The following is a 20,629-nucleotide window of genomic DNA, read 5'->3' as shown; positions in this document are numbered from 1 at the left end:
CACGTACAACAATGTTTCTCATGGAGCTCGAGTCATACAGCAGTCTTTTGATATGTAACTTGTAGTCAGTCATGTAGAAACTCACTATTATTACCCGTTACTATAGTGAGAGGTGAACACTGCTGTGAGCATCAGCTTACATACCGGCTGCAGCTCCCCCAGCCTCTTCTCACTCACAGCTCGCTCTATTGACCTCCGATCTCCTGCAGCGAAGGCCTTGTTATTGCGTAACGAGCTCAGAAGTGTATTATCAATAAAATATATTTATATATATTATCATACATTTCAAAGTTGGATGAAAAGATGTGTTTTGATGCATGTTGATAAATCAGACCAACAAAGTAAAAATCAGCTCTGATAATTTGTGAAAATAACCTGCATCATTGTGCCGATAAGTTAAACATCAGAGCTCCTGAAATGTTTCACCATATAAATATCGAGCTGCTGCTGCAACTCAAAGTAAGCTAGTTGTAGTTGTCGGCTAGTCGAAAGCTAGTTGACGGACATGTGTTCTGGACTTTGAGGGTTAGCAGGCTGTGAACTGACCAGGACTTGGATTTACTATAACCATGAAGTATCAATCAAGGTGTGGTTATTGGTCAATTTAAGTTAGCTGGTGTAACTGTGATGCTCTTCAGGGCATTTTGCATATCAACAGTTTCTCAATTTAATCTCCAGAAATGTTTTATAACATGATATTTGTACAGTATCACTACCATAATATAACATGGTTGTATCCATGCAGCCCTCCCCTATGGCAGACCGGCTGTGTGGTGCTACTTGATGAATATGAACACACACTGCACTGTATCTCCATAATGCACAGGTCCAGGATGCTGCTGAGCATCTGATAAATGGGAAGTAGGACTGTTCCTCAGTCTGGACTCTGTGGTCTTCTAAGGGCCGCGGGTCCAGCTGTCAGAACCACTGAATAAAGTTTAAGACGGCATTCTTAAGTTTGGTTTATTGTTGATGTTTTAGACGTACAGACTGCTACCTATATCAAATGAAATACCTTAAATACGCCTGTACAACATTGTAAAGATTGTACCAATTTGCATAATGTATGTGACATGTGAAAACGTTTCATGTGAAAGTTGGTAAGATGTTATAACAGAATAAGTCTTTTTAACAGCTGTTCTAATCTCAGATAGGTACAGACAGGGTTAAGGTTGACTCTGTGAAAAAAAGCTAGCTTGCAAGTGAAAATCAGATCTTGTTGAGAGCTTCCAAGGCTGCACCTCCAGAGAAAACCTTGACTTATAGCGGACTAACATAACAGCTTGGCTGTGGGCGGCGCACCACCAGTCATTTCTGTAGGTTACAACAAGGGCAATGGGATGCAGCGCAGCAGGGATAATAAGAAGGAAAAAGTTGAAGCTCAGGTTTCCTCATGCAAATCAAATATCGAGGATCTCGAGAGCACTGTTTAACAAAGAGAGCTCACTCTTCACTGAATCCCCGAAGAGCTCGACAGAACCAAGAAGACTCAAGACTCAAAACCATGATCCAAATCTCTAGTCACATTATTACTCAACTACAGATGGATCAAAGACCACGAAGTCTTGCCATTCTACGCTGTTTCTTTAAGAAGTGGAGTAACAGAGCAGCAGGAGGCAACGAACTTAAGACAGAAAATCCACAGAAACGTGCTGTTTAAGAACAGCTGTGCAATGTTTGAGACACCTGCTGCATACCGCACAACATGATCTCTTACCTTCATTGTGACAGAATCTGAATTATATTTAGTGAACTTTAAGCTGAGGCATCCTTAACAAGAGTAACTTACTTCATGAGAACTGTGTAAAGGAGATTTAACAGCATGGTTCAGGAAAATGTGTTTGTTATGTGAAGGCTCGTCAGTTCAGAGGTTCCTTCGTCTTTAGTGGAAACAAACTGAGGGACGCCAGTGTAACACAGTGACCTGTGTACGCTCGTAACACAGACACCCCAGGGATCTGGTTTAACGCTATATTGGGCTAAACAGCATTTACAGCAGTTAACCCTTTCAGCCCAGTGCTGGTCATGACGAGAGTCTGAGAGCAGAGAGATGTGAGACTTTAGTGCCAGATCCTCAGAAGAGCAGATAATCACAGTTTAGAGCTTTACTGGTTTGTTACCAATGATCCAAAATGTAAAAGTGTGTGTGTGTGTTTATGTTTAGTACAGTATATAAGGAGAGGCAGGTGTAAATGTGTGTGATTGTGTCATGTATGCAAACAACCGACATATAATTATACCCACTTGCATGCTACAGTATGCAGTCATATTTTTGCCTTCCTTGTGTGTGTGTGTGTGTGTGTGTGTGTGTGTGTGTGTGTGTGTGTGTGTGTGTGTGTGTGCTGTCTCTTCCTCGGCCTCTCTCTCCCAGCAGCGAGGCATCAGCCCAATCCTGTTAGTTCCACCCTAATCACCTGGTTTCTCTACAATAGGCTCGCTGGTCGAAACAAATCGCTATGTCTCCCTCAGGAAAAGCCTTCCTGCTCTGACTCGTCTCTAATCCAGCAGCACTATAGAGAACTTCACCCTCTGAGCTTCATCAGCATTCAGATTACCAGGACCATCAGGGCCACAGAGAGGGCAGCTCACAGTCAGCGAGAGCAGCGTTTCTCACAGCTCGGATCAACCAGGAGTTGTTAGCATCCAACTGCGAGAGAGTTACAGGAATCTGTCCAGTTCAACGTTCAACACAAACTACGGCTTCAGAAGGAGCTCACGTCTGACACAGTGTCAACAAGACCTGAATGTGACCGGCTTCAGAAACATAGGATCATGGCAGTGACTGTATGTAAAGATGGCCGACGCGTCTCCACCACAGACTGTATGTAAAGATGGTCGACGCATCTCCACCACAGACTGTATATAAAGATGGCCGACACTTCTCCACCGCAGACTGTACATAAAGATGGCCGCCGCATCTCCACCACAGACTGTATGTAAAGATGGTCGACGCATCTCCACCACAGACTGTATATAAAGATGGCCGACGCGTCTCCACTACAGACTGTATATAAAGATGGACGACGCGTCTCCACCACAGACTGTATGTAAAGATGGTCGACGCATCTCCACCACAGACTGTATATAAAGATGGCCGACACGTCTCCACCACAGACTGTATATAAAGATGGACGACGCGTCTCCACCACAGACTGAAAAATGTATTGGACGCGTACTTTGATTTTTCAGTTTGGCCCATCCATGTCCCATCCGCTAACATGGAGGGGGCGGGGTTTATGACCTCCAGCCACCAGGACTTGGTTGTGATATTTTGCACACTGCACTCTGGTGTGTGGGACTCATTGTAATCTGTGGCATATTGTCCATTTTTTGACATATGATTTATGTCTGAATAACACTGCTTTAAAGTAAAGAGCCTTAACTGACATTTCTCATCAGTTCCACTCTAAACTGGTAAAGTTCAGCTGGCAAAGGTCTCCTGAGATGTTTGGTGTCCCTCCGCCTGACCTTTAAAGATAATGCATGAGTTTCTCTTTAGAATAAAAGCAGCAGCAGGGCTGTCGTGTGTGTGTGTGTGTGTGTGTGTGTGCGCACCTCCCACAGCAGGCCAGTGAAGGGCGTCCTGTTTGTGTGTGAGGTGACTGCTGATCTACGCTGCCAAAGTGAACACACACCTGTCTGCCAACTGGTGTAAAAACACACACACACACACACACACACACACACACACACACACACACACACAGAGTAAGAAGTGACCATAGTCCTTCCTTCCCAGTGACATCCATGTATGTGTGTGTGCTTAGCTCAGTTCAGTGGAAGCGACTGCCTGTCCAATCACCTTCCAGCAGAGATTAGACCAATCAGGGTAGAGATTCAGAAACAAAGAACACACATACACACATACATGTACACTCATGTATGTGTGGACCTGTGGGACTGTGCTTGCTGTGCATTAGTCACGGTCATCAGTCCATTTAAACATGGATCAGCTTTCTGCAAAAACCCAACTGTGACGTCACCATCGGCTGTTCACACTGTGCACGCCTCACATGCACTAAGACATAGGCCAAGATTTAGGTTTTTAGACTGAATGTGTCACACTGAGACACTGAGTATGATCTTAAATGTTTAGACTGCATGGTGTCTTTGTCAGTTCTCTGTCTGGCACGCTCTTATAAACGCTGCTGCTCGTTTATAAAGTCACATCATTCAGAATCTAATTCACAGAAACCTCCGTCGATGAGCTTGAGAGCTTTCGTGGTTTCTCAGCATGTGCTGACAAACATTACAGAGGGACGCCACGTGAACATTTTCAATAAAAAAGTATGCAAATATGGTTTAAATGTTTTCAAGATGTTTGAGTTATGGTCTCAGCTGCTCATATTCTCGGCTTTCAAGACAGACAGTAAAGTTTCAGTCAGTTTTGAAATAAGATATCGTCCATTTATCTGCAGGAAGCCTAAAAATGAGAACTTTTTCACAGGTTTTGCACTTGTTTTTGTTTACTTGTTTAAAGTTTGTGTGAGATGAAGTATATTTCATTTGAATATAATCGCTTACGTGCCGTCAATCACCAGCTGTGATCAACATAAAGGTAGAGGCTAAAAGATCAACTGAAATGAGCAAAAACAGTAACTTTATATTAGCCATAGCCTCTAATGCATGTGTTATTTTACCCTTTTTACAGGTGAACAGTACGCACTCATCTACAATTGTTCTGAAGTTACAGTGTTTTATAGAAAGAAAAATATTTGCACGTTTTATAATGGAGGGAACGAGGCCCAGCTCGTGTGTGATGTTTATTATTTACTGCTTCCCTGTTAAGCCTACATTTACACACAGAACTTTCCAGTGTTCGATGTATTTCTGGACTTTGGTCGTCAGTGATGTTCACTGTGGGGAAATGGAAAGTTTGGCTTGGATGTCTTTTCAGACCCAGCGTGGATGAAACGCAGCTTGTTAAATATGTCAGATACAACTGAAACAAAGCTCTCTGACATGCTCTGTCAGTGTGGACGTCCTCCCTGTCTCTAGTTCACTCTCTCTAGCTACAGGTGTGTGTGTGTGTGTGTGTGTTGTGGTCTTTGCCTTCACTTCATTTGCTATTTTAGCATCAGGGTCAAAGTTGTCCTCCTGTATCACAGGTTGGACATCTGAAAGCTAATGAGTGAAAGGAAAACTAGATGAAGAGAGCGACAGAAAGGAAATATATTTGAGCGTGTATTGGTGTCCGCCTGTTTGCTTTTCGGAGGGTTTTATCACTCTGGGATGTCGAGCTCCTCAGCGCTGCCACAAACAGCGGCCATAAAAGGCTTCTCTCTGCAGGACACAATGCGTGGAGATTACACCTGGCACAATACAAACATGATGGTTTAGACTGCTGTGTCTGTGAGCCGCCAGTAAGTGTGTGTCCGAGTGTGTGTTTGTGCTGTTTGTAATTGAGAAAGGGACCGAGGATCTACTCAAACTCAGACTGAATGGATGATGAAGAAGTAGAAGTCTGTAAACTGTTGACATCTATGTGGACATTTAAGACACGAGGACGCTGCGGTGTATAAAACAACGCTTTGACACCAAGTTACTGCAGAGACAGCGAGAACCTAATCTGACCCAATAATAAGGCAACAATTAAACAACCACAAAACACAAGAAGTTATGAGCATAAGAACTGAAACTGAAAACTGGAATGATGCTCACATTCAGCAGGTTGTTCTCTTAACTACCGTATTGGCCTGAATTTAAGACCCTGAAGAAGACACGATTTCACACTAGTTCTGTTGGGTTACTGTCCGAGGACACGAGAGTCCTCAAGCCTTTTCTCTCATAAAAGTGAACCATTCAATTATCCCATTAAATAACGTAAATCCCACATTTATGTCACATACTCACTCACTCCTGTCAGGCTCTTGGAAGAAGTCATAATTATTAGTTCCAGTGAGGATTCTTCAGACTGTCTTGCACAGCGGTGTTTCTTGGTTGCTTGACAGATGATTCAGTCGACAGTCTGTTTCTGCAGCAGACTTCATGACTCGTTTCCACTCGTCATGAATTTTACTTGAGAGTATCTTGAAAAGACTGTGCAAACAACCCATAATACAACTCCCTCTGTGGGAGCTGGTGTTAAACAGGTACTCTGATGTTGTGAACAAGTAAATGTTTTATTCTGGGGCCGATACGGTGATAAGAACACCAGAGACAATCCCTAACAGCTAGCATGCTGGCTAGCTAACACGAGTCATGACAAATGTCACTTTGGAGTGATGTTTTCTAATAAGCCGATCACCGTCAGTGCATGGTAACTACTCAGCTGAGCCAATATGGACATGGAGGATAACACGTTGAATCCTGACTGTTATTTAGGGAGACATTTCAGTCAAAACTCAAAGGCTCAAACTGTAAACAAAATGTGTTGAAAAGCAGCAGGAAAGATGCAGGTACAAAACTGATGTTTCTGTTCATTGTTACACAGAGCATGAGCGTCTTTTGGACATGTCGGTTCACATAACTACGAAGTCTGACGAGATGTGAACAGTCTTCCAAAAATATCAGCCAGGAGTGGCAATATGACATTTAGCAGGTCGGCCTGCGACATGAAAACAGACTTATATAAGGGGGGGGGGGGGGGGGAGGAGGGGAGGGAGGGGAGGGAGGGGGGGGAGGGGGAAGAGAGAGAGAGAGAGAGAAGGAGGGAGGGAGGGAGGGAGGGAGGGAGAGAGAGAGAAGGAGGGAGGAGGGACAGAGAGAAGGAAGGAGGGAGAGAGAGGGAGAGAGAGAAGGAGGGAGGGAGAGAGAGGGAGGAGGGAGGGAGAGAGAGAGACTGAGAGAGAGAGGGGAGAGAGAGAGAGAAGGAGTGGGAGAGAGAGAGGGGAGAGAGAGAGAAGGAGGGAGGGAGAGAGAGGGAGAGAAGGAAGGAGGGAGAGAGAGGGAGAGAGAGGAGGAGGGAGAGAGAGGGAGGAGGGAGGGAGAGAGAGAGACTGAGAGAGAGAGGGGAGAGAGAGAGAGAAGGAGGGAGGAGGGAGAGAGAGAAGGAGGGAGGGAGAGAGAGGGAGGAGGGAGGGAGAGAGAGAGACTGAGAGAGAGAGGGGAGAGAGAGAGAGAAGGAGTGGGAGAGAGAGAGGGGAGAGAGAGAGAAGGAGGGAGGGAGAGAGAGGGAGAGAAGGAAGGAGGGAGAGAGAGGGAGAGAGAGGAGGAGGGAGAGAGAGGGAGGAGGGAGGGAGAGAGAGAGACTGAGAGAGAGAGGGGAGAGAGAGAGAGAAGGAGGGAGGAGGGAGAGAGAGAAGGAGGGAGGGAGAGAGAGGGATGAGGGAGGGAGAGAGAGAGACTGAGAGAGAGAGGGGAGAGAGAGAGAAGGAGGGAGGGAGAGAGAGAGAGAGAAGGAGGGAGGAGGGAGAGAGAGAAGGAGGGAGGGAGGGGGAGAGAGAGAAGGAGGGAGGAGGGACAGAGAGAAGGAAGGAGGGAGAGAGAGGGAGAGAGAGAAGGAGGGAGGGAGAGAGAGGGAGGAGGGAGGGAGAGAGAGAGACTGAGAGAGAGAGGGGAGAGAGAGAGAGAAGGAGGGAGGGAGAGAGAGGGAGAGAAGGAAGGAGGGAGAGAGAGGGAGAGAGAGAAGGAGGGAGGGAGAGGGAGGGAGGGAGAGAGAGAGACTGAGAGAGAGAGGGGAGAGAGAGAGAAGGAGGGAGGGAGAGAGAGAGAGAGAAGGAGGGAGGAGGGAGAGAGAGAAGGAGGGAGGGAGAGAGAGGGAGGAGGGAGGGAGAGAGAGAGACTGCGAGAGAGAGGGGAGAGAGAGAGAAGGAGGGAGGGAGAGAGAGAGAGAGAAGGAGGGAGGAGGGAGAGAGAGAAGGAAGGAGGGAGAGAGAGGGAGAGAGAGAAGGAGGGAGGGAGAGAGAGGGAGGAGGGAGGGAGAGAGAGAGACTGAGAGAGAGAGGGGAGAGAGAGAGAAGGAGGGAGGAGGGAGAGAAGGAGGTGGGAGGAGAGGGGCTAAAAAGGAGAGCAGTATTTGCTGACATTGTTATTTTTATGGCCTTCTTGCCTTTATGAACAATCTGGTTGCCGTGGAAACGTCAGAGACTATTCAGAAAGACGCTCATTGTTGAAGAATCAAAGAAAGAAAGGAAGTTGTTATTTTTTCGTCCCGGCCGAGTGGGAACCATTGCGTGGAGTTATAGACCAGACTCGTTGTGATGCCGTATCACAGTCCTGTTTCCAGCTCGCAACAAGGACGACGAACAGAGCGCAAAGGAAGAAGAGAGCAGGGGGTAGAATGGAGGGGGGGGGGGGGGTCAGAGGATGAAGTCCTCCAGGAGAGTAGAGAGCAACGTCAACGAGAAGCTGCAGCTTCTTCTGCTTCCACCTCGTGACCGAAGCGACTGGAACAGTTTTTCAGCAGCTCATCAGCAGGTGTGATGAGACAGTAATCAGGTGCAGGAGACCAGAGAACGTACGACGTGGCGAAGGAGCAGGAGGCCGCGATGACCTCTGACCTTTATGACACGCGAGGAAAACAGGTTGATCATAAAAAGGAGGAGATTTCAGTCATGTAACAGCGTTTCCTCTGTGAGATCTGTCTCACCCACTGAGGCCGGAGGTCGTGTTGAGATGAGACGCTAAATGAGCTGAAACACATTAAGCACGATCTGTTAATGTTTTCAACTTCGACTTTTGAACTTTTGCGCGGTGTTTGAGCCGTACTGACTTTGATAAGTGCTTTAAACCCAATGCGGCGATATTTGAAGTGTTTTTTAATATGGCGTGGCCTCTACCACGACTAAGTGGTCCCCGCCCACTGTCTTTATGAGCAGGGATCAGCCAGGACTCGCTCTCTCTTCATGTTGTGCTGTACCTTTGTGTTCCTCTCACGGCCGATGCCCTGCAGCTGAACTGAGTGTTTGGAATAGCTCAGGTCTCCCTCCCTCTCTCAGGATTATACTCCCACCTTCCTGTATGTAGAGACATTTCTAGCGCCATGTGTTCTTAAACCCAGTTCTACCTGTCCGACGCAGGATCGGACGTTGACACCGTGAGTGGACGTACTCGTGACTAATCTGGAATATTTGAGTGGTTTCAGCTCTGCTGGTTTACTGAAATCACCGTGTCAAATTAAGGCAGCGTGTGCGTGAGATCCGCCCCTGTCCTGGAACTGGAACCATCTTTCTGTGGACAGATAATCTTGTGGAGGCTCAGCTGCTTGGTGAAAGCCACATTTCAGTGAAGTGATTTGGTCGACTTGACTGTCTGTTCTACAGTTAATCTCCAGATGTTTAGCTAAGACTCCCACTCATCCCGTAAGTGTCCTCTCAGAACACTTTGACACTTTCAGGACATCAGCGAGGGTCCACCTCAGTGTAGGTCCATTAGAACATAACCAGTTAGCGTCTTTGTGGCCGACGTCTCGTGCTGTTTTCCCACCGGCCTGACCTCTGAGCTGCCTCTGGATTCTAACTCCACTTAGTGTCTCTCACGATGTCCTTTCTCGCATTAATCGGTAAAGCATTTAACTCACAACCGCCTCCCTCGACCTGCACGAATGATCCGGCCCTAAAATACCTTTACCTCCAGCAGCTCTTTGGCAACAAGTGGTGGATGAATTCCATCTTTCAAGTCATGATAATACGCAAATAATCACTGTTCCAACAGCAGTGAGGTTACAAAGACCATTAATTATTTAATAGTCTAGCAAAGATAGAAGTGGGAGAGTGAGAGTGGAGAAACGAAGGCAAATATTTCTGTTCCACTGAAAGCAAACATCAGCTGATATGATGATCTGTGACGACTGTGACGACAGTTTGTCTGTAAGAATCTGTCTCATATTGATTTTTAGTTTTTTGTGAATTCACGACGTATTTAAAGGCCTGAGGCGTCCCAGAGTTTCCCTGCTGTGGGTCACCTCCAGTTAAGAAGTTGCTCTTCTTATTAGAACCATTAAAACCGTTTCATCTGATATGTATGGAGAATTTATGAATTATTGTGGTTTCATGCTCTTTGAGAGATTTGTTACCCTGATGAGGATAAATGAGACAGGAGAGGAGAGAAGCAGCAACTCCCCATAAAGACATCAGGTCGAAATGTGATGAAGAAGAAGAAATAAAAATATAAATATACTGTATATATACCTATTGTTTCATTTAACTTGGTGCGGTTGATTTTCACTTTCAGTGGACTTTTATGAAGATTAAAACAAAGCATTTGAACACACTGACGGTGCTTTTATTCAGCCGTGTTGTGAGCAGAGACGGTGGAGGCTGGACAGAAGGAGGAGTCTCCATCAAGACAGATGGCTCAGTGTTGTCGATGGCGAGGTGTTGAATAATTTACGGCGGCGGTGAAAAGGAACACCCACATTAAAGATCAGGGACGGGACTGTAGCCTGCTTCTTGTCCCTCTAACTTCAACATGGCCGACTTGTCTGTGCGCTCTGCTGTAATTGACCTTATCTGGAGTCAAGAAGACGGAGAAACAGCTGAATATAAAGCATCAGTCCCCGCTGATCTCTGTATCAACACCTTAAACCTTTTTCACGTCCCATTTTATATTATATTCAGGAGATTTAAAAGATCATTGAGGTGGAGGCACCTGCTGTCAGCCAGGCTTCGTCTTATTCACAGAGAACGCCCGAGTCCTGGAAATCCTGGAAATGAGAGCCTTAAGCTTTGCCTGTACACCGTTGGACATTGCATGATACAGTATATTAGTGTGTAAATGTGAGAATAAGCCAATATTGTTTGCATGAACAGATGCACATTTACACACAATCACACACACATATGGACAATAGAGCCTATCAGACTCAGCGGTGCTTCGGGTATTTAGGTGGATAATAAGCCATTATTTGCATTTGCTTGGATTTGTCTCCTGGACAATTGGGGGAAACCAACAATTGGCTGGTTATGTGCCTCTGAAAGCGTAAACATCTGTTAGGAGTTGTAGAGGAGAAAGAAAAGGGAGGACGGTAATTATGCGTCTCTGTATTATAATCTTCTCTCGGCCGCAGTCTTCCTTTTTCTGTTTCTGATGTTCTGCTGTATATTTCTCTGTTTCTGTTTCCTTCTTCTTCTCTGACTGTTTGTTGAGATACTTCATATCTCACAATGATTGGCACTTAAACCGCAGGTCACGGCGAGGTGGCGGACGGCGTTTGCAGCTGACTGGTCCGGAGGGAGACTGTGTTATTTGTGGGCGGATGACATGTTTACTGCAGCCTTGTTCCTCTCCTGTTCACTCATCCTTGTGCGTCTGTATCCTTTCTTATGCTTTCGTGTCTTTGTCTGTCGCTGTCGGTCTATACCTTCCTTTATTTTTATCTCTTCTTGTCTCCGTCTTTTCTCTCTTTTTCTGTAACACGGTGACCTTTTAAGTGAGCCAGTGCTTCAACACCAACAGCTAAATTAGGAAGAACGCAACACTGTGATGACCTCCTGCCCATCACGCACACACACACACACACACACACACACACACACACACACACACACACACACACACACACACACTCACGCACACACACACACACACTCACTCACACACACTTTGAGCCAGGTTGCATCAGAGAGGAGCCTGAGGTGTTCTGAATGCACTGACCTGTTAACAACCATCCATTGTCACAGCTAACCAGGCAGACAGGAACAAGATGTACTCTGTGTGTGTGTGTGTGTGTGTGTGTGTGTGTGTGTGTGTGTGTGTGTGTGTGTGTGTGTGTGTGTGTGTGTGTGTTTCATCATAGCAACACTGTTCTATTTTATGAGCTAAAACCAAATAAAACTATTACAACAAATGCCGTCAGTCAAGAAAAGGCCACAAGATAGAGGAAGAGACTGAGTTTGCCTGCCGAGATCCTCAGACAAGGACTTCCAGTTCATGTGACCGTGAACTGTGTTTAGTGTCCAAACTGGTGGATCCAGACTTTGGACAGCCAGGCCCAGAATCATGTGGTAATGTTTGTTTCCACTGCAGCATAGACAGCCGATTGTTTGGTGCTACAGGACGTAGTTGTTGTCAAGTTTCTACCACGCTTGGCATCATCCAGGGGCTTCAGTTGGGTGGCTGTGAAAAGGTGAGACAGCTAACAGATAGTTGTGGAGTGTGTTAGCCTTGATACAGAAGATAAAAGTCCGGTCTTCACAGTGGCGATGGTCTGCGTTCTCCAAATGTAGTCTAAAAAGCACATTTGACCAGATTCTGAGTCCAACTTCACATGCAGTTATTTATTTATTTATTGTATTTCAGTCTGATGTTTTCTCTCATTCCTAATAACACACCATGAAATAAGTAACCAACAAGTTGCCATCATAGTTAGACCAATGTGGAGGAAAATAATCAACATGTCCAATACTTGGGGTTATTTGTTTATGACTAAATATCTGCAAAACTAGTGACAGACTCAAAGAGCTGCTAGCATGGCTGCAGACTCTCAGTCCTGTTTATTAACTGATGCAAAGTAACCAGTAAGCAGCTGCAAAACATGTGGTGCAGTAAAAAGAACAATATTTCCCTCTGAAATCCAGTGAAGTACAGGTGTAAAGTACAAGTACCCCAAATTCAACTTAAGTACAGTACCTGAGTAAACGTGCTCAGTTATATTCATGTTTCTTCTCTAGTGTCAACAAAAGCTAAAGAAAAGTACAGAACCAGAACAGAGTTGTATAGATGCAGCAATGGAGCAGAGTTGTGAGTACGAAGAGGTTGTTTTTCTGACCAAACCGAGTGTGTTCATGGCTCTGGGCAGACAGATAAATGAGGCAGCTCTCTGGAGGCAGGGCCGCCACCTGAACCCCTCCTGTCAAATGCATGGCTAACCACAGCTACTCTATTTCTCCTTAGCACTATTGTTCTCATTCCTTCCTGTCTTTATAAGTCTCTCTCCGACTCCCTCCCTCTCCGGCGCCCTCTTCGTCTCCTCCTAAAGTACATTCACACTGAATAACAGAGGAAGGTGCTCCCCTGTGTTTTATTATGGGATGTTTGACCCTAAAAGGTCTTTTGACGAGCGCCGCAGAATACATCTCTGTCGGCAGGAGGAGCAGCTGAAGTGTTGCCTGAAAGACAGCAGGGTTATTATGCACGATGGCACAGGAGTCTTTTCTAACTGCTGCCAGAGGCTGAGCTTTCAGAGCACAGATAGGACATACATCTTCACACACACACACACACACACACACATGCTGGCACCTAAGCTAATACTGGCTATATTGGCATGCAGGCTAGCTGACGACTGAGGGAACACATAAATAGGATTCTAACACAAACACACACACACGTACAGTAGTGTACATAAGGATGTTTTCATACATGAACAAACACACACAAACAACACACAGACGTCCAATCCTAAAATAGATTCCCTCCTCTCTGCCTCTGCTCTTCTTCTCCTCTCTGAAACATGTAGTGGAATATGAATGAAATCCCTGCAGGTTTCCCTCAGTACTGCTGCAGCACCAGCTACACTTTGTTACTTCTACTTAGTTTTTCTACACTCACACATTTTCCATAAAATAGGTCCTTGAGGAAAGATGTCACTTGAGGTACAAAGATTTTATAACACAAAATACCTCATTACTTCCACATCTGAGGTATAATACAGTGTGTAGAGATAAAGTGGGATGATTTCCTGAGAAAACCGTTTCATTTCACATCGAAAGACAAAGTGATGTAAAGGCGGCCACAAAGCTGCACTGGGTCTCAGTGGGTCCTCGCATCAGGGGCCACACATGCTGCAGAGGCACTGATGGACTTGTCAGAGACCTGGGGAGAAAACATCTGTTGTTCTGCAACATTAAAGGGGAAATAAAAAATAAAGTCATTTGAAAGTAGCATAGCTGAGCAAGTTGATGAGCACCAGCATCTCTGTGAAGCTGTGCAGAATGTTTGTACAAACATGAAACCAAAGATTCTTCATTATAAATTGAGAAATGACGCATCTAAGACGGACAAATGTTCAGGAGATCAAGATAAATGCAGTTTGAGGGTATATAAAAAGTCATACTGCATAATGTCACTTTAAATCCCTGGTTTCCAAGAACGTACATTTAGAAACTGAACAACAGAAAAGACAAGAAAATGCATTTCTGTATATCTGCTGTATCTGCAATCTGAGTGTTTATATTAAAACAAATGAAGCGGCCTGCGTAGCATGCTAGCAGCTTCCATTATAACCTTCACAGCACCTCACATGAATTATTGAACAGCGCACCTCAGAGACACAGTGCATGTTTTGTAGCAGCGCTGTACGGGGCAGGTAGTCTTCACTCCACATGTATTCAGCTTGTTCTGTCTGTCTGTGTTGCAGGTTGGGGAGTAGTGGAGGGTACTCTACATTAAATTAAATATTCACAAAATAAGCTAACCCTTTCAGCCCCTGATGGCTCTATGGATGGTGAAGGTCGACAGGTCGTTCGGTCGGTTAGTCGTCACTGAAATATCTTGACAAATATAAGATGGATTGCCATGAAATCTTGTTCGGGCGTTCATGTCCCCTGAGGGTGAAGGTGCAGTGTCTCTTTATTAGTATATCTATAGAAAGGATGGTTTTTATCCTGGTTTTAATTGTCTGTTTTTTCTGTCTCTGTCTCTCCAGGGAGTTTTCCCCGCCGGGTACATTCACCTGAAGAAAGCCATCGTCACCAACCGGGGGTAAGACTACCGACCTCTAAGCTATATATATATATATACCACAACCTCTGGGGCCTTAATGTTCACACTTCAATAAACACCTACATTTACTCCAACATCATACTTGTTTAATTAGAGAAATATGAGAGAAGTTGGTGAAAGTGGGAGTCGACATCAAACCAAGTAGAATGTGATATAAGTGTAAATAACTGCAAACAGCTCGAATAAACTGCACTGCTTTAAGAGGAAGGTCATCGCATGATGTAAGTCTATTTTTCGTATCTATGTCAGCATCTTTATGTCGCTGCAACACTGATCTGATTGTCTGAGACAATACAAGCTTAAGTCGCTCTCGTCTATCTGCCACAGTTGAGCATACTTCATTTCCCCAGCGCTGCGAGGCTTTTTCTTCCTCTTGTAGCTGAAGCCATTTAGGGGATAATTTGATTAAATCTCGTTTTCTGTCGGGATCAGTTGTTTTGAGACCCATTCTCTCTAAATAAGGTATGAAGCTCCTCGTTTCTGATTCCCTTCCAAGTTCAAGAGTACATATTTTAATACATTTGCATAATGATTGGAAAAGGATTGGCTTTTTTTTAACTTGAGATTAATCAAGTTGCGGAGTGTGTCTCGATTTGCATAAGAGTGTTTTAATTAAAGGCAGGGAGAGTAAATTAATTGGAATTAGTGAATCCTTTACTGTTTCAAGCAGACCTCCAGGGCAGAGGAAGAGATCGCTTTCAGTGCAGAGAGCTGGAGTGTATTCGACTGAATCTGGGCAGCTGGTGCGTGGTGACAAATATAGCAATGGACTGTTGACCTAGTGGGTCTGAAAGCAGCATATATATGTGTGATGTACATGTGAGACACGTGACCATTTATGTCAAAGTCATCATAGAAAAACTGAAGATCAAAATGGGATTCTGCACACTGTCCAAATCTTGACAATATACTATTTTCTATTTCTTATTTAAGGTCAATAAATGTTTCTGTTTGTGAGACACTGGATTTTACATTGTTTGGCTCTAACTCTCTCAGACTGGACTCCTGTCCTGTGGAGATAACTTTACAGATCACTTCCCACTCGCAGCTCTCTGGCACGAGACAGAAGCTGCCAGTCACCTTCAGGGTCATCACATTGAAATATGGGTTATCTGTATTTATCCAAAACGTGTTTTATTAATTTTGATTGGTTCTCGTTGAGTCGGTCCGGCCGACACCGCTGAGTGAATACAGGGGAAACACCGATGAAGCAGGCTCCGGCTTGAGCACTGCGTCAAGTTGTCAGGATGTTGTGAAGAACGCTTTGGCGGCTGTCTGCTTCTCTGCAGGATGAATACACTCTCAGAGCTGACGTTTATATATATCAGAAAACAGCTCCCCCGCACTTCAGGATCACACCCGGAGAGACAAATAAACCTGTAAACACACACACACAGACTCTGACAAGATGCCGTTGCATATTGAATAAACACATGTACAGTGAAAGACAATTTAAAACACACACATGCAGGTATGAATAAAGGAGATGTACGCTCCTCAAACACCTCAGGCTCCCTGGACAGACTTCTTTCTGTAAATCCAGTGTTCGCCCCCTGAGGGAGGATTAGAAGCCTCGGTGAGCTTCATCGCCTGGGATTACTTTTACTTTGCTGTTTCAGGCCCTATTTTCCTCTATTTTCATGCAGGTGCGTAGCGTAAGTCGTGCACAGTGAAAAGGACTTTTTCTCCATCTGCTCCTTCACGCTGAGAGAGAGTCTGTCCTTCATACAGAATGACAGCATTGGTTGTTTGTTCATACGGCTTAAAATGACCCGTGTTTATTTTCAATGGCAGGAAGTCGTGCGATGTCCCTGAAGTGCATTGACAAGTCTTTGGCAGGAGGTTTCTGTGGATGCTTAGATGTAAAAAGTGATGTTCAAATGACAGATTGATGCATGAATCATCTCATCGGTTGTTTAGGAACTGGTCGGCAGACAAAAGAAAGACGAACCTGGAGAACATTCGGGTATAAAAGCTGGACAAATTGCTTCAATGAACTCTGTCATTGGGATAATTGTGTATCTGTCTGTAACACAGACAAAATATCAAACACACGCTGGGTTTGTGGTGAAACAAAGTCAGTTAAAGTAGCCAAGAGACAGAATAATAAATGGCTTTAAAGTTTTAAGCAGCTGAGGGCTTTAATTATTTTCAGAAGACGTAACAGAAAGAATCATGTTTCGTCTTAAAAAGAGAGACAGAGAGTGTGTTAGTAATTCTGTAATTCTCTTTGCAAATATTTTACTGTCAGAGATAGAAATATTTGGATGGAGCAAAAGTGGCTTTGGACAGAAATGTCAGCTTGGAGAGAAACGAGTGCGGGGGGGGGGGAGAGATGGAGGAAATGAGAGAAGAAGAAGTGAGTAGATGTAAGGAGGATAATAGAAAAAGAAAAGGAAGTGAAGGAGAACAGGTTTAGATAAGAAAGAAGTGGAGAGAAGGAAGAGCACTGAGAGGAAAGATGGAAATGTGCCAGAACAAAGAGAAAACTTGAGGAGGAACAGAAGGAGGGAGGGGAAGAGGGAGGGAGAGATTAGATTGAGTGAAAAGTAGAACAGAGGAGAAGAGGAGGAGAAGCGTCTGAGATACAAGTGTAACTAATGTGGGTGAAATCACCAGGCGGCCGCCAGCTACGACTCCGCTGGGAGATCAGCTAATCTAGCACACTGCTTTTATTAATTAATCAGTTATGAGACAGAGAGAGAGAGAAAGGATAGAGTACGTTAGAGACAGAGTAAAAACCAAGAGTCAGGGAGGGAGGAGAAGAAAGGTAGCACGGGAAGAGAGGGAGAATAAAGAAGTGTGAGACAGAGAGAGGCACTCTGATATTCCTGACTCCAGGGCTGAGACAGTGACTCAGCTTTCAATTTCAGCCAACAACTCCCCCATGTTCAAAATTATGGATAAGGGAGGTTGGAGAGGAAGGAGGGAGTTAGCGCACAACGATTTTTCAAGTCAGCGAAGTGAGCTGAGGTCCTTTTCTTCAGGTGGAGCGGGAGTTTACTCAGTTTGGAAACATTAGGAGGGTTGAAAACTCACTGTGGAAGAGGCTTTGTAAGGTTGGTCATTTTAAGTGGGAGCTGTTTGTATGAACATTATGATTTCAACACCTTTCTGTCTCTAATATTCTAGATATGCAACACAACATGAGATAAAAGCAACGTACTGTTGTGTTTTCGTTAGCTTAGAACGAGCCCTTCATATCTACAGAGGGTGCGGGTCCTCTTCCTCGGGGCCCGCATGCCTAGAAACACAATTCACTTTAACTCACCGTCGTTGAAGCCGAACTGTGTGCAACGCAACACAAACAAGACAAACAAGGTCAACGGTTGATTGGGTTTCTCTCGCTCTTCTTTCTGTTGTGTCCCTGTTCAGGCCACATGAGACTGTGGTGCCTCTCGAAGACCCCATTGTTACTGAGGTGACGTCAACACTGCAGGAATGGGCCTTACTATGGAAGCAGCTCTATGTGGTAAGCAGCACATTACCTTTCTTTAAGTGTGTCACGTCACTACATAACCAGTCATGCTGAACATAGGTCATTAATTATGCTTATTAATGCTTTAATTAGCACATCTGTCAACCTACTTGTCTATACAAGTCTGGTGTTATTACCAGCTTCGGCATAAAGAATGGAGTCACGGCAGTAACATGAGGAACCTCCTTATTCGTACATTTCGACTGAAGGTTTCCAATTATTTAATGAGCTCAGTTCTGTTCACTAGTAAAAATGCATGATTCAAAAGAAGTTCCTCAATGTGTGTTGCTTTTATTTTATAATTGGCCCTCCATGACTGCAGCCTCATTGGTTCTTGCTGGCGTTTCATTCAGTTCTGATCAGGAGTTCTTGTGCTTGTACTCCTGTTCTTTACCCTCCTTTTCCCTTCTTGTTTTGTTGAGTCGAGCCTGTCGACGGTTCATTAACACCTGACTATTGGGGTTAGATTTTATTTTGTCTGGCTGGTGATACATCCTTTCATTTTCACGCTATGCATATATGAAAACAAAAAAGAAAGGTGGTCAGGGTCTGTTTCCCTTTTCAAGCTGGAACAATGAATAAATAAGCATTACTTCACTGAGCTGCGTCTTACAGCCGAGAGCAATGGTGGTAAGTATAAAAAACGATTGTTGTTTTAATGAGTTCTCTGAAGAGGAGATCAAATCTACGTCTTTGGGACTCAAGCTGAAAAATGTTTGATTATAGCAGCAACATGCGAGTGGTTATATTACAGGAATGACAGAAATGCACCTGCTGCACTGACTGCACGGTGAAGAACATGCCGTTCAGATCTGTGGTGTTTTATTACTCTCTGTACCTCCTCTGTCCGTCTGTGGTGCTTGTTTTTGTTCATTTGTGTGCCATCTGTCTTTTTATCTTAAACCTCTGAAGGTTTTGTCTGTCACAGTATACGGTTTTATTGGATATCCTTCTTTATATAAATCTGAATGAAATCTAAATCTGTGGTGTTCTTTGCCTCACTCATCTTCCTCCTGTCCTGCCAGTCTCTGTCTTCTGTTGTTGAGTTAACAGACTTTTTGTCTTTGCTCTCCGTCAGAGTTGAAGAGATGAAAGACGAAACTGTCTTCGTGAGGTTCTGCATGACAGATTTTCCATTTCCATCCTGACAGACCTCACATTAGTGTCTGCGTTTTGTCACTGAAAACGCAAACGTCCTCTTATAGTTACTGTAAAGCACAAATACCACAATGAGAAATGCTCATGTTTTGCGTGGATGGATGAAGAGATAGAGGGGAGGAAGTACATGTGCAACACAGTGTGCTTTTGGATGAGTACACATGTAGAGGAATAAGAAACAACTGGAAAATAAACTGACAATGACGAGAAGAGAGTGATGCTATAAACATGTGAAGCTAATGTTGTGCACGGGTGAATATGGAGCCGGATGAATAACACTGAGACACCATCTTCTGGTTTGTGACAACGGACTACGTAAGTTAAAAATTGAAAGATAAAAAGTGCATTTTGCATCGTTCGTGTATGTGATCTCACATTAGACTGTTGAAAGAGGAAGTAAAAGGAAATAAATAAAAATCAGATCGTGCACTCTGTTTTCACAGCAGACCACTCCCTCACTTAGCTACATGCTACATGCTCTATATTGTGTATTTTATTAATAAATTATTAGAACAGTCTGTTTCTCCACAAACACTTTCCAACATATGAAACCAGCCTCTCCCTAAACTACAAGTTAAACCTTTCAAATCTGCCCAAAAAGCAAAATATGTAATGTAATATACATATATATGTTGTTATATATAATATAACATGCTGCTTTCTAAACACCTTTATAGCATTTTAGTATTGATTTCATGTAGAATATGTTTTTTAAGAAAAGAAGAAGAAGCACTACTTATTACTACTTATTACCCTCAAACTGTGAATCGCACAAATGCATGTATGGATGCAGACAGTCCAGGCATCTGTGAAAATATCTCTCACACACACACACACACACACAGTAGGTTTAACCTCTCACATGTAACAGCACTCACACATGGCCATTACAGCGTGTCCATCGCGCAGTGACACATGGATGAACCCACCGCATGCAGACACACAGTGATGTGCTGAATTCTCAGTAAATGGATGTTCGGTGGCACCGAAGCTGACAGAGGTGATGAATGCAGCGGAGCGGAAACACACACACACACACACACACACACACACACAGAGAAAAACACACATGTACAGAACATATGTGTCCTTCGCTGTGTTGATGCATGCTACTCATGTAGTTATATATTTGTCTTTCAGTGTCCCTCTACTGTGTGCATGGCCTTTGCACACTGCCTCAGGGGATTTAAACGTCGCTGGATGTGAGAGTGTGTAGGTGAGAGAGAGAGAGAGAGAGAGAGTGATGATAGAAATTATAGACTGAAATCATAGCCAAAGAAAAAGAGAAACTATTGGACATCTCCTACAAAAACAAACTTAAGTGCTGTTTTGCGCAGAATAGAACAATACAGAGTGGCAGATTATGAGGACACAGAGAGCAGCCTCACT

The 20,629-nt window shown here is 44.3% G+C and overlaps 1 protein-coding gene across 1 annotated transcript in view; it reads left to right on the top strand.

Moving 5' to 3' along the window:
• LOC139283360 (dedicator of cytokinesis protein 3-like) overlaps positions 1–20,629 on the top strand; it is a 95,946-nt gene that overhangs the window by 14,646 nt on the left and 60,671 nt on the right. Inside the window, exons 4-5 of the mRNA XM_070903358.1 lie at positions 14,528–14,583; positions 17,980–18,076. Of these exons, the coding sequence (XP_070759459.1) occupies positions 14,528–14,583; positions 17,980–18,076 (153 nt within the window). The remainder of the gene's footprint in view (positions 1–14,527; positions 14,584–17,979; positions 18,077–20,629) is intronic.

This window comes from Enoplosus armatus, chromosome 3 (genome assembly GCF_043641665.1).
Source record: "Enoplosus armatus isolate fEnoArm2 chromosome 3, fEnoArm2.hap1, whole genome shotgun sequence".
In the NCBI taxonomy this organism is placed as follows: Eukaryota; Metazoa; Chordata; class Actinopteri; order Centrarchiformes; family Enoplosidae; genus Enoplosus; species Enoplosus armatus.
Note: the sequence above shows the minus strand (reverse complement) of the source record. Positions and strands in the feature narration are given on the sequence as shown.